The sequence below is a fragment of the Apodemus sylvaticus genome, chromosome 13 (assembly GCF_947179515.1).
Source record: "Apodemus sylvaticus chromosome 13, mApoSyl1.1, whole genome shotgun sequence".
NCBI lineage: Eukaryota > Metazoa > Chordata > Mammalia > Rodentia > Muridae > Apodemus > Apodemus sylvaticus.
This window is the reverse complement of record NC_067484.1, coordinates 40251146-40266089: the sequence shown is the minus strand read 5'-3', so window position 1 is coordinate 40266089 and position 14944 is coordinate 40251146. Positions and strand designations below refer to the sequence as shown.

Genomic DNA, 14944 nt, shown 5'->3' with positions numbered 1-14944 from the left:
GTTGTGACAGGAACCAGACATCATCAATATATTACCTGCTCAAACCTGTGTTAGGGAGCTTGAATGCATAGCTCTGTCAGCTGAGATCCCCTCTGTGAAGACACAGGGACAGCAGCTTAGCATAGCATAAACCAATCTGTTTCTGAGTTTGCTCCTCTGCCAGACAGCAGAGGGACAACTGCCTCCTTGGCATTAGACCTGGATTTTAAATATCTGTTCTAAGCACTAATCCAGTGCTCCTCTTATGCTTTGATTCAATTTCCCAGAAATGACGGCTCTGTGACGTTTCTCCATCTGTCCTTGGGCCTGCATCTGATTTGTGAGATGTTTTGAGGGAAGCCCGTGGCTCTGTAATGGATTCTTTTTAGCTTTGGGCAGTTAACTGTCATTGTAGTTGCCTAGCAACAATGGACAGCAGAGCAGTGCCAGGGATTCCAAAACTCTAAGGAATGAGGTTAGTTGGTGTCTGTCCATGGACAGAGGATCTCAATGGGCCTGCCTTGAGATGGGAGGATGTCACAGCAAGAAAGTTGTAATCCCGGATATTGAGACCTCAGCGAGATGCAGGTGAGTACCTAACTCCTTCGGTCCCAAATTAATCCATGGAAATTTCTGGATTAAAGCAACCTTCACTTCATACTTCAAAGATAACCTTTCTTTAAAGTCTTGGAGAAAACATCAAAGAGACTTTTTTTTTTCTTTCCCGGTAAGTGACCTTTTTCTATGGATGACTGTGTCTTCCCAGATCACAAGGCCTGACATACGACAGATCTCAACAAGTGTTGTCAAATGAGTAAAAAATGTTCTTCATATACATTTCTCAGAATTAAACACTTGTCCATCCCAAGTGCCTTCAGAGTGCGGGAATAGGGGTGCTGAACCAGCCAGCCCTCTTTTCAGAGCCACAGAAAAACGGTGCACTATCCCCACTGTCCTCCCATGATGTAGGAGACATACAATACTGGGGTGTTCCTCCTAAACCTGTCCTCCAAGTAAACAATGCCAACTAGCCATGACCACAGGAATAGAAGTAGAGACAACCTCTATAATCGATCTCCAGTCAATCACTGGAAAATGTGCATGTGGGCTCAATACACATTTTCCCTTTCAAATATGGAGCTAACTTCCATTCAGAACTTCCTTTCTGATCTTGAGTGAAACAATTGTGCCCCTTTTGTAGAAGTGGTTGCCAACTGGAGGGCAGTGTGTGGAATGGTTGCATACAGCCCTGTTTTCTGCTTTGATTGGGTCTAAACTATGTTTACATTTTAGTGAATATGTGAGCCTTGCTTTTGACAGTGGCTCAGAGGTCCACGACTAGTAGAGAAAACTTATTTATCTCTTACATTTTTATGTAAAAATCATGTTTCTATTTGTGATCTGTGAACCTCAGAAGATGCTCAACTTCATTTTTTTTCTATTTTGAAACAATGAAACTTGGCAAGCATCCATTTTCTCTTAATTTGCCTTACAAAAATCACCTAGTGGATTGATATTTGGACATGCAGGCAATTAAAAAGGTGGACATAGTGTTCCAAATGGAGGCAAAATGTTCTGTGATTATCAACTGTGACATGAATAGCCCAGTGTGAAGCAACAGGGATGCCCAGGGCAAGGAAGGACACAGTTCTCATTGTTAAGTGTACTGTGGGCCCTTGTTCTGATACACAGAGGCAACTGTGGGATGCAGGTACCAGCCAGGGCTTCTGCAGTAAAGGCAGGGATACCCTCCTGCCATTCTTGATCCTGAGATGGGTTCAGAGCAGCATTTTCTCTTCTGAGCAGGTATGAACTAGTCTCCTAAATTACACTTGTCATGTTCCTTTCCCCTCTTCCCATACCCTTAAGACAAACCCTCTTCATTCTCACAAACCACATGGGAACTTGATTCTAATTTTTCTAAACAAAGGAAGGTTAGACTCTGGGATGCTCCAAATCTAAGGGCCAAAACAAGCATCTTCCTGGGACCTCTCTCTCCTGTAAGAACAGGGTGCTCACCATCAGTGCTGCCAAACCAATTATGTTGAAATCATATATTCACCCAGCCATAAAGTAAAAGGCATGGAGGAAAAGATAGCCGTCAAATGTTATTAAGTGGAAAGAAATGTTTATGCTCCAGTAAGGCGTTGAGAGAAGATAAACTTCTTCCAGCCTCATGTGATATCACTGCGTGGCACATGCCACAGATGTTTAATGAAGCTTTTCAGTTTTTCCATGACTCCTAAAACAAGAAAACATTATGACAAAAACGGGCTCAGAAATACATTTGTTAATTACTTCTTGTTTTATTTCAGGGCTAATAAATAGGCATTCTAGAGCTTTGTTTAATCATTATATGTGGCTCCAATGTGTGTATGCTGAGTTGCTATGGTTACTCTGGGGCCGTGACTCATGACCTGTAAATGTTATTGTCAGGTGGCCAAGGCTCTCTTGTTTTGAAGTCAGTAGTTTTGTTTTGTGCTTTGTTAGAATTGGGTGGGTTTTGTTGTGCATGCCTGGCTTATCAAAGTAAGCCAGTTGTGTATGTTATGATCACAGAACATGAACATGCTATTATATAAATAAAGTATAGCACTTGTTCCCTATAAAGGTGTCACTGAGAAATTAAAAACCACAGATACACAATTATATATACAGTTAAACAAAATGAGGGCTATAATTGAGGTGTGAGGTACCTAACTACTTGTGAAATACAGAGGGTCCAAGATGTTTCTGGAAGAAGCAACATTGAGTGTGGTATAAAGAAGTAACAAACTTTCAGCAAGATAAGAGATGTCAAGGAATTTACTAAAAAGAAATGACTGAAGCACATACTCTGAAATCATCACTTCATATAGTTCGCGAGCACATCAGCTGTGTGAGGCACACTAATCGAAGATGAAAAGTTAGATCATTAAAGCCTAGATCATTAAAGTCATTCAATGCTACATGTTGATTTTCCCAACAATTATAACCAGAAGGTTGCTTTTCATTCCGTGAGAAAGAGGAACTGTCTGAAAGAAAGCAACAGAATACCTTATTTTACTAGTGAACATATGATTCAAGGAAAGCAATTACATGTCTTAGAACTCATGTCTTCTTCCATTAAGTGAAAATTGGATTAATTTCACTCATTTGCCACTGATTGCTTTGTGAGCTTTTATAAGTGATATCTTTGAGAAGTTAGAAAAGTAAGCAATAACCATAGACATAATTGTAAAAATGAAAAAAATCTATTTCTTAGGATAGAAGTTGAGTAGGTTGAGGGCTTTAAAGGAAGGCTCATCAGTTGGCAACTATGCAATTGAATGTGCCAACTCTGAAGTTCATTAAAAACTCATCTACTCATTGATTCTTTCAATGTTAACCAGCCTTCCAGTCTTCAGGGTGCTAAATATTGGAGCTGGAAGGCCACTCCATGGGCTTACCTACTGGTTATCATGTGCAAGGCCTTAAAGTCAACCCCCAATTCTTGAACACACGTAGAAGGTGCTGTGGATAGAGTAACAAAGACACGAGGAAAAGGTGTCCTATACATTCAAGGAATGTACCTGGTCAGTTGTTACGAGATACAAGTATAATAAGTAAGTGAACTCTATAGAACACCAGAAAATATTGACAGCAGTGAGGAAAACTCAGGAGCAGTGAGATGTGAGCTTTGGTTATAAGTCAGATGCATATGGTAGGTCTGTGGAGAAGATGGGATTTGGACAGAGACAGGAAGGAAAGAACAGTAAGTCAGAGGGACTCATATGTATTCCTAAGGGTTAGGGATGCTTTGGGAGCCAGGTGAAAAATGTATTTCCAGGATGAAGAAGGGATGGATCCTATCAAAAGCTGTGAAGGTGAATTGTCACAGGACCAGTACAGATAGCAATGAGGGGAGCCCTGGCGATGCCTCACGTTCTGATGGAGTGGTGCTAGGGAAATCCTGATAAAAGGAATGGCTTTAGTACAAGATGAAGAGGAAAGGAACTGGGGCCGTGGATAAAGAAGTTTTTGTCACAAAGTGTGTTCGAGGAATCAAGCAGAACTAGAAGAGCCAAGGAGGCTCAAACTGAAACAAATACTGTATCTGTAAGCCTGGGATTGGACTGGGGGAAAGGGAGGGGATGGGAGGAGGGAACAGAGGAGAGGAAGGAGAGGGTCACTGCCTTGCCTGCCTTTTCACAGTATGGATGCACCTTCCTCCCTTTTCTTTTTGAGTTGAAAGGAGAGATTTTGCAGGATTTCAGCACACATTGTACCACTGTTCAGTCTGCTTATTCTCAAGACAGCTTTTAAAGGCTATTTCATCTTCCACCAAAAGTTTATGTTCTGTTACCTTCACTTCCTTGTGAAATGTGCAGAACATTTATGGGAAATTCTCTCTCTCTCTCTCTCTCTCTCTCTCTCTCTCTCTCTCTCTCTCTCTCTCTCTCTCTCTTCCTCCCCCTCTCTGTGTATGTGTGTGTCTATGTGTTTGTGTATACTATGTGTGTAGCTGCCTAAACTAAAATTCTGAAGTTCTAAACTCTTCTTTCTTTTCCTCATGTCACCCAGGTCGATGCTTGGAAGTTATCAGTCAGATAATCAGCCACAAAACAGAACAGCGGTAAGAAATAAACTTTGCCTGATTTTTTTTTTTCTGTAAGAAAACAAAAACAAAAACAAAAATAATGCAATTTAACTTAATATTGAGTTTTCTTGATAAATTTAGTTTTCACATCCTATTAGTAGATATTTTTAAACAAATGGTGTACTGTTCTTTCCTAAGTAGGAGAGTGAAAGAAAGAGAAAGGGTGTATGGGGGAGGGAAAGGAGAAAGAGATGGCAGATAAGAGTGATGCGGTGTAGCCTTTCCCATTTTAATACATCATTGATATCACGTTGTTCTTTGTGGCCCTAGGATAGCTTAGACTTCCTGGGCTATTTCATTTGTTTATATATACAGAAATTCTGGAGTTGAGACATGACATAAATCCAGCAGAGCATCTTATTTGGCTTAGTTAAGTTGGGTTTAGGATCGTTTATTCCAGACACACCCAGTTTGGGTGTCTTTCAAAGTAATTGAAATAACTGCATCTGGCCTCAGAGGTCTCTCACAGTTCTGTTATGTACTGGGACCACTGACCCCTTCTTCTCCAAGCCCGCTGTGTCTCTCTCTGGCCTTTGAAGAAATCTACATGGCCATTGAGTTAGGCAAGGCTCGGAGTATAGTGACTATTTTTTCCCCTCACGTGTAAAAACTTTTCCTTAAGTTTTCCTCAGCCTCCTTTGGTTCACTTGTAGGACTTTTTAGACACAACCCAAAAGTTTTCTTAAACTGAGATCTGAGTGACAGAGGGTGGTTTAGTGTAACTAATTATAAAACTATCATTCAAAACACAGCTCCAGGTCCAGGTTCTCCCCTTTAAGCTGTGTGATTGCAGGGGATTCCTCTAATCTCTGTGAGCATCACTTTTCACCTACACAGCTGCTGCTGATGTGGATTGAGTAATCAACTTCAGGTGAGATGGTCAGCATCCTAAAACAGCTCGCACGGGACCTAGAAACCTGAGGTTGCTACTGCATGGACTGTTCTCAGTGGGCCCCCATGGGTATCAGGAGGCTGTTCTCAGTGGGGCCCTGGGCTTCAGGACATTCTTCTGACCATTTGCTTTCTCAGCATTTGCAGTCTTTGGTCTCTCCCTGGCATCATGGGTTAGAACAATTTGCTTGGGAGATATATACCTAGTATATCACCTTTTTACAAGTAACTTAGTTCAGAAAATGCTAACCTCTCTGGCTGGAAAGATGACTCAGTGGTAAAGGGCACTTGCCTCTCTTGAAGAGGACCCATCTTCAGTTCCCAGCACCCACATGGTAGCTTATAACCATCAGTAACTCCAGTTCCACAAGATTTGATGCCCTTTTCTGGCCTTCATGGGCACTAGGAATATACATGGTGCACACATATAGACTAAGCACTAATATACATAAAATAATATAAGTGTATATTTAATAACACAATTAATACACATATATTCTTTAGTATAGTTCTAGTCCTAGACAAACTGAACATAGCTCTCAAATCCATGAACCATTTTCAGATAGAAGATTTTTATTAGGAAAAGATATTAAATAGAACCCTACTTAAAACATTCAACTTATTAAATGGTTTTAATTAAAAATGTAGCCTATCTACACTGTTTTGGGGGGTAAGGGGCTTAGGTAGGACAAAAACTAATAATAAATTTTTATTTTATATAATGAAGCTATTTATGAATACATGATCTAAAAATGACTCTCCCGTTGCCTTTCTATTTGATGGCATCCTCTGAGTCTGAGAAATGGGACACTTCATGGCCCCAATGTCTGTGAATACTGTCCTTTCTTCTAAGTGTGTCTATTTATCAGTATTCTCTTGGTGGAAACCACTGACAAGGACACTAACCATATTAGGATTCTACCTGGGGCTCCTACTTAGCTTCTCAGAATTAATAATCCAACCCTTTCCAAGTTGACATGATTTGGATGTCTGGGGCTTGGAGAAGCTCTTTTTTCCTTCCTGTTCTTTTTACATCCCTAGAGAATTTCAGTTAGCTGGAGGAAGTCAGGCTCCCAGACCTCAGAGGCCATGGAACATACCCATGCTGCCCCCTGTTCCACACAGTCCTGTTAAGTCATGGAAATTTTAAGGCAGAGAACCTCAGAACACTATGTCCCACGAGGCACCAAATTCCAGGTGGCATTCAGCTGGCTCTCTTAAAATGATTAGTTTTAGTTTGGGCAGAGAAAATGGGGGATATGAAAGATCAAATCTGCTTCAGTTGTGTGAGGATCTCTTGACCGTGTGGGCATATTGGCACACAGTCTACTTGTCTGTCGCACTTGGTAAGCTGTGAGTTATTAAAGGGATTGACTTTATTAGTCTCAGTGAATCTGAAACCAAATTTCAGGCATCTAAAGGACTCTCTGTCGGTATGATTTGAGGTAAAAATTATAGGCTGAGGGGATCAAGCAGAATGTGCCCCTTCATGTTCTTAAAGCAGCATGCATGTAGAGTCCAAAAGACATGGCCATTAGGTTGACTATTTTCTTCTCCTTGATCTTAACCATGAAGAAGCTGTGATTGAGGGAGGATGAAGGAACTTCCAGCACTAAGTAATAAAGTTAAAGGTGCTCACATTTGATAGGGACATTTATAGGACAATCTGATGAGAGCTAGATACACTTCAAGGGGACCCGGATGTCTCACTTATTCCTGTTGGCCAGTTGGAGAATCAAGAAATTACTCGAGCTATTTTCTTTGCCCTGTTTTGCCATCCTCTTTCAGAAAACATTGGTGTGTATCATCTCATTTAAAGCTGTTCAGAAAATAAAAAATTCTATTGTACAGAGGATTGGCCTGAAAATGATCAGGATTGCTCTCCTCGAGTCACACTTGAGAATCCCAGCAATGGGGGATACTGAAGTCCCTGGTTGCAAGGGGAGACACACACGAAGGCAAGGGTATGGCTATGGGTCAGGTACCCTAAATTCACCCCAAAGCTATTCTCTTCCCAGCTGTGATGTCACACTGCTGGTGTGACAGCTTCTTTGAAGAACAATTTGTTTCGTGTCAAAGAATACAAAAGTTCTCTGGGGTTTTGAATTTCCACGGTTGGGTTTACAAGATGGCTGGAAGCTAGCTAAGTGAAGCCACATTTTATGAAGTGAAGATGGAGAGAGACGCTATGAGTCATGTGATGTCATTGGCTCCGCTCTGCCTGTAGCAGCAGGTGCGAGGGCCAGATTTCCATTTTCTCCACATTTTCACATTCTAAGATGGGGCTTTTAGAAGATCCCTCCCTTTGATGAGCAGAAGTTCAAACCATTAATGAATCAAGGTGTCAACAGGCCACTGTACTTTAAAGGAGAATTTCAAGGGATTTCAAGGCCCTTTCATTCTTCAAATGAGGACAACACAGGCCTGTGTCTCTATGTATATTTAAATGGAAAGATTTGCTGGGGTTCTAGAAAATAGGTTAGATTTCAAAGTTCACCACTTTGACGAGGAAAAAGTAATGACTCAGAGCATTTGCTCTGCTTGAATCCTTCCTCCCTTCCTGCCTTCCAGCTTCTCTTCCTGAGTCCTGAGTCAAGTACACAAGCTCTGATACACAATTAGCCTTGGGAAGCCATCCTCTCCGTTAGTGTAATAGTGATATCCATCAATCCTAAAACTTTGTGTCCAGTGGAATACCCCCCCAACACACACACACAGACACACACTCACACAAACATGGCCCTCCAACCTTTCCCTGAACTTCAAATACAGGGAGTCAGGAAGTTGGTACCTTTTGCATCAGCCTTGTTGATTCAAACAACAACAACAATGACAACAGCAACAACAAAACGTCCATTTACATTTCAATATGTCAGCAGTTCATTCTTACTGCGGAATCAGATTCCTTTGTATGGGATGCACATCTGTGTTTATCTTTTTGTCTGTTGACTGACATTCATGTTATTTCCAGGTTTGGGTTCTTAGAAATGAACCCCAGGGTGTTCATGGTTGGGTCTTTGTATGCACATATGGTTCCACTTCTTTTGGGTAAACTCTGAGGACTGGACTGGTTGAATCATATGGTAAGTGTTCCAGTCATTGTATGGAAATGACTTTTTCCCCCTCTTGTGTAAATACCTTGGCCTGGAATGGTTGAGTCATATAATGTAGCTCTGACTTATCTGTTTAATTGCTAAATTGTTTTGCAAAGCGGTCCTTGCCACTTTTGCATCGTTTCCACAGGCATGAGAGATTTCAGTTCCTATACATTATTTCCAAACCTGATTGAGATAGCCCTTTTAACTGTATTTATTTTTTCTTATAATTATATCTCATTGTGGCTTTTAATCTGCATTGCCTTATATAACAAATAATATCAAGCATTTTACACAGTTATGTCACCTTTTTCTGATACTGACACTTTTTGTTCACTTGTGTGTTGTATTGCTTATTGTTTCTTATTATTTGCTATTGAGAGTTTTTAGAAAATAGATTTGGGGTTAAAGTATTTTTTTTTTGTACCTTGTCATTCTGGCAGCACTGTCCTCTGTCTTGGTTTGTTCTCTTTGTTTGACTAGCAGTGTTTTGAGGCGAGCAGAAGGTTTCAGTTTGGTGAAATCTAATTTAATAAGGGCTACTTTCACGGCTCATGCTTTTGGCATCGCATCTAAGAAAGCTTTGCCCTAGGATGCATATATTTGTTCCCAAGATTTTGTCTAAAAGTTTCATAGTTTTGGATTTTAAAATTAGGACTAAGATCCATTTTGAGTTCATTTGATTGATAGCTGAGTTTCTCTTCAGGAATTCTCTTCTGTTGAGAGCAGTTGCCTCAAGATGACAGGGGGCTTCCCAAGATGACTTGATGCAGGGCCTCTGAGCTGTGGCTGGGACCATTCACTAGACATGGCAGACTTTCCAAGATGGCTTTAGAGATGAGCTGGTACTCTATTGCCTTCCTTAGGATCTTTCTTCCATCTGTGCTGCGGCTGATCAGACCTCTGGTGCCAGATGTCTCTTTCCAGCTCAGTTATCCTGACCTTAGCATAGTCACAGAATCAAAGTTAGTTGTCAGCTAATGAAGGAGGTTTTGTGATTGAGAATTCATAGGAAGAGCTAGTGTGCTCACACTGTGGATAGAAGGAAGATCAGGAAGAGAAACTAACTTTCAACAGCTCTTTAGAGAAGTCTTTCTCAGTGTTTTAGTGAATAGCTTTTTAAATGCTTTTTATGTAAAAGCAAGTAAGATATTTCACTAAATAAGGTGGTGTGATGTTCTTATATTAAATCTAAAATATTTTTTCCACAAAAGAACACAAATATGCAGGGAGTGAGAAAGGAAAGGGTGTACTAGGGTGTACAAGTTAGGCCTGAGTTTTTGTTGTTGTTGTTTGCTTGTTTTTGTTTTTTAGGATACAAACTAGAGTTACCTGATAACTGAGGAGCTGTCTCCATCCGATTGGCCTGTGGGCATGGCTGTGGGGCATTTTCTTGATTAATGATTGAAGTGAGGGCTGTGGGAGGGCCCAGTTCACCATCAGCAGAGTCATCCTGAACAGGCAGTGGCTTTGTGTTATTTAAAGAAGAAATAACTTTAGAAAATGGTAAACAGTATTACTCCATGGTCTGTGCTTGAGTTCCTGCTTCTAGGGCTGAGACTCCAGGTCAGCATGCTTTTGGATGTACTCATTCTCTGCCTCCCTTCACGGAGGGACTTATGACAGAGAGACATGTAAGCCGAATAAACTTATAAACCTTCTCCTCCCCACGTTGATCCTGGTTAATGTTTTAGCACAGCAACAGAAAACCAAGCTAGCAGAGGGTTAAGCATGGTGAGAATGCTCTACATGTGTGCTCGCTCTATATAGAATAGTGCCATTACATCATATATATCCATGGTAAATAGAGACAATGAAAACTTCCTAAGAATTCCTTAAAAACCACAAGTAACACATACAAATAAACTTCTTCTTCCTTCCCAGATCTTGAGAGTAAGATGTCAGTTGGGGTTTTTAACTATTGCTCATTTCACAGTTATTTGTGCCCTGAATTCTCATAATTTGAAAGTCGTTGACACATAGCCTACTCTCCTGTCTCTAGCTCCAGTCCTGTCCCACACACTCACCTCACTTTATTGGATTAAAGTTTTGTAGCCTGAATTCTATACCAAATATATTTCTACAGTAATTTTTGAGTTAGTAGAGCATGGAAAAATAAGCATAATTATACCTTTGTAAAGGATAATTTGATCATTGAGTTAATATGAAGAAAGATTAAAATGCCAATCAATTTTTATTTAATTTGATTGTCATTCGGTTTGGAAACCTAATCAATCACAAAAATATAATATTTTATTTATCTAAATGATGTATTTATCTATCACAAAACCCATCCAAAGTATCAGACAGAGGGGTTCAGAGTAGTTCTTAGGGGGCCTCTGGGAGGGTACTTCAGCTGAGCACATGCTTGCAATGGCCACAAAGAAGAGGGGACAAATACACACAATGAGCCCTTCACCCAGCATCCAGCATACAGCTGCTCCCACTGTACTGGAGAATGAAATCACATGGTCCAAACTACTTCACAAGCTGAAGCAATGAGGTCATGTGAGGGGCCTGGGAGACATTTCTGCAATGTTTGGATGAATAGGTATTTTAACTCAATACAAAGAAAGATTTTAGGAATAGAATTGAACTTAAGAAAAGAAATACTGTAGAGAGACAAAAAAAGGTAAAAGGAAAGAAAAAGAAAAGCATTGGCCTTTTCATTAGCATCCCATTTTAATAATACGTTCTGTTTAACTTGGGAGTCAAGGCTGTGAAAAAAGACTTAGATTCAAATGAAGTTGGACAAAGAGCTGGAGAGGAAATGGTCTTTCCTAGGCCTCTGGGAATGCTGACCTAATTTATTTTTAATTTCTATGATAGAGTAGATGTATAAGAAACAAAAGATCCTGTCTTCACACAAATGCGTTTCTTTCAGTTCTTAAGGATGCCAGCAAGCAAAGAGATTTAGAAAGCATGTGTCTCTGGAACAGACTGTTTACACAGAGAATGGTTTCCAGAATTCCCCCAGGAGGGGTGAGTGGAGCAAGGCACCTTTATAAATGGAAGCAGTTGATTGTCTGCAAAATTGTTCCATTAGGTGCCCCCCCCCTTTTTTTCATCATTTGGTCCCTTAAAATAGCAAAAAGGTCCAAATAACTGGATACTATTTAGAGAAAGAACTCTAGTGTTGTGAAACAGATATGTTATTTTCTGTGTGAGTGGCAATGTTGAGACAGATGTATGGACAGAATTAGGAGAGGTTAAATGTCTGCTTCTTAGAGAGACCGAGCGTTCCTCTATGTTAACATTTTTGATAAAACCCAATTCTGTGTGTGGTGGTTTGAATATGATTGGCCCATAGGGAGTGGTTCTGTTAGGAGGTATGGCCTTGTTGGGGGGAATGTGTCATGGTGAGGGTGGGCTTTGAAGCTCTACCCAATGCACAAGAGTCAGCCTGCCCCTGGCTTTCTTTGACTGAATATGTAGAACTCTCAGCTCCTCCTGCACCATGCCTGCCTAGATACTGCCATGCTCCTCCACTTGGTCATGGTGTCTCTTCACAGCAATGGAAACCCTAACTAAGACAGTGTGTAACTTGTTCCTCTTCTGAAAGGGGCTGAATAAGCAGAAGTGTCTTTTGAGGACAGGAATCAATCGATTCAGCTTGAGGAACCCAGTTTAATTGCTGAAGAAAATTGAAATTGGTAAAGATTTTCTCAAGAGAGGCTATCTTCCCAAAGCATTAGAACAGTTATCCACACCTGCCCTCCCCAAAGGAATGAGTGGTCTTTTGGTGACTGCACTCTCTGAATGAGAGGTTGTGAGAGCTGGGGAGCCCCGAGGCAGTTTAAGGATACCAGAGTTCAGGGGAAGTCTTGGGTGGGGTTGCCCTTAGCCTCTGCAGCAGAGTCGAGCACATTGACATAATGTATCTTAATAATTTAGTTAAATTGAAACCTCTCGATGATAGCTGAGATGTTTATGTTAGGTCAGCTCTCAGAGAAAATTGGTTACTTTAAAGTATGTTTGCTGATTCTGATTAATGTGCTACATTATCTGTACTCAGTGAGGGCTAAAGAAATAACCCTTCAAGGCTGCTTCGTGGCTGGCTTCAAAGAGCTGACTTTCTTCTTAAAGCTCTGTGTGAGGGAACACACAACGATGACAAGATAAGTTTGTTTCTGAAAAATTCCATATCTCATTAAAGAAAAACATTACCATCTTCCACCAAATTGATCTATTTAGAGAGCAGTTAGAAATATTCAAAATAAGCAATAGAAAAATTATTTGTGGCATTTATTGCAATATAGTATCCTGAAATGTTAATATATATATATATATATATATATATATATATGAATGATTGGGGAAATGGCTTCAGAGCTAAGTGCAACTGAGGTTCTTACAGAGGACCTGGTTGGGTGCCTCCAGTCCCAGGGGATCCAGAGAGATGATACCAAGCACATGTTTTCTTTACAAGGCTCCCACCCTCATGGTACTGAAGTCCACTTTCTAAATGTCCATCCTCACATTCTCAAGTTTCTGCATCCTATGGGAAATTCAAGTACTTAATTTTTATCCTCTGGGATTTTGTTCTTGGCCTTATAAACTAAACATGCTTGATACATACCTGAATTATATTCACCCGTGTATTGTTATTGAATACCTAGATCAGGTGTGCTCTTCAGTTATGAAAAGACAAAACTTTCTTGGTTGATTCATAACTTGATGCAAAGGGAAATTAAGCTGTTTTAAAATTAAAGGTGATCTGATGGGATTTAATGGGATCAAGTTCTGTTTGTTATTTCTTGCTCAGTTGGGTTTACTTGCCTTAAATTCTGTGCATCTGAAACAGCCTTCTTCCTGTAGGGGACAGACGGACTTATCATCTTGCAGAAGGTCCCTGGGGACCATGACTTGAATTTCACAGGGTCTCCTCTTCTGTGGAGAGTAGGTTTGGCTTTAACAGGTGTTCTGAGTTTTCTCCAGTGTTCATGTCAAAAACCTGGAGAAAGTTGCTCACAGTGATTTTCCTTGTTAAAGTGCAGCATGTCCTTCTGAGATGTCAATGGTCCAAGTGGTAGAACCAGTTTGTGATTCAAAGCAAACCAAGAAAGTAAATTGTGCATTGTGTGTGGGTGACGGATGACTTTCAGATCAGCCAGGCTCTTACCCGAGAGCTTCGAAGCCGTCACCATTCTCTCAGCCTTCTTCTTTTTCTTCCAGTCATTCTTCAGTCATTCCCAGACCAATTTATGTCTTATGGGGGAAAATTAGATACTTTTATAAAATAAAATATAAACTTAGAACATCTCTTTGTGTCAAGTGAAAATTTTGGCTTACATACATTACTAAAGATGGGAGAATTCTGTTACGCACTCTTATGACACAACAGAAAAGCCTGTGTTCTTGTCCCCAGACAGCATGGGATGTCATTTGTTATGTGTGAGAGTGACCTTCTTTGTTTATTTTGTTTGGTTTTAGAGCTATGTTGCTCGCTTATTGATTCATGAGTTAAGGATATCCATTGAAAACTATAAAAACTATGACTTGCACACTCAAGGTCTATTTCACTTATGTGATTAATTCCATTTTCAGCATTCGTTTCTAAGCGCACCATTACCCAGTAGAAACAAAAATAAACTGTTCATGAAATTTAAACTCTTCTATTTTAAATTTCCTAATAACCAACTTAAAACTCTTAAAATTTAATTGTAACACATGGTCCATCTTAATTTAACTTAATAAACCAAAGTTTTTTTCATTTCAATACATAATCAATATAAAAATATTAATGAGATAAATTATATTACTGCATAATGGGCTAAGTTTACAGAACTTGGTATGTGTTTTCTATTTACAACACATCTTGGTTCAAACTGAGCAGTTTCATGGGCTGAAGAGTTGCTTGTAAGGTTAGTGGTATGGGAAGTTCTGACTGGTGTCAGGTGATGCTTGCCTTCTACATTCATCCTCTGGGTTGTCTAAAAAGTTGGAAATGTTTTTTCCTTTGGGTCCCTTTTCTTCTTTTGTGCAGAAGAGATGAAACCATTCAGGATTTTTCACTGTTCAGTGAAAGCTGAAACAGACTCATAGAATGATGTCACCACTTTAATACCTTCCTGGAGATGCAGCACGCCGTGCTAGCAGAGAGGCACTGAAGAATGGCTTTACGTCTATCTCTATGGGTTGCCTGTCTAGACTTCTCTATAGTTCATGCATTGGTTTTCCCCTTGGTTTATTTTTAAAGCCATACTGTTTACTTGTTAAGCATCTGGCTACAGTTCAAACAGTTACTTTCCCAAAAGTTGTACCTGGTAATCTTCCAAAACGGCTTTTAAATAAATTTCTTACATTGTAGCAATAAATACAGAAGATGTACTTAAACAATACTGCAGTTCATCAAAAGCAC

The 14944-nt window shown here is 40.0% G+C and overlaps 1 protein-coding gene across 1 annotated transcript in view; it reads left to right on the top strand.

The window, feature by feature from the left end:
- Nucleotides 1-505: 505 nt before the first annotated feature.
- The window catches only part of Ccdc192 (coiled-coil domain containing 192), a 196592-nt gene continuing 182153 nt past the window's right edge, over nt 506-14944 (top strand). Inside the window, exons 1-2 of the mRNA XM_052155292.1 lie at nt 506-567; nt 4522-4573. Of these exons, the coding sequence (XP_052011252.1) occupies nt 506-567; nt 4522-4573 (114 nt within the window). The remainder of the gene's footprint in view (nt 568-4521; nt 4574-14944) is intronic.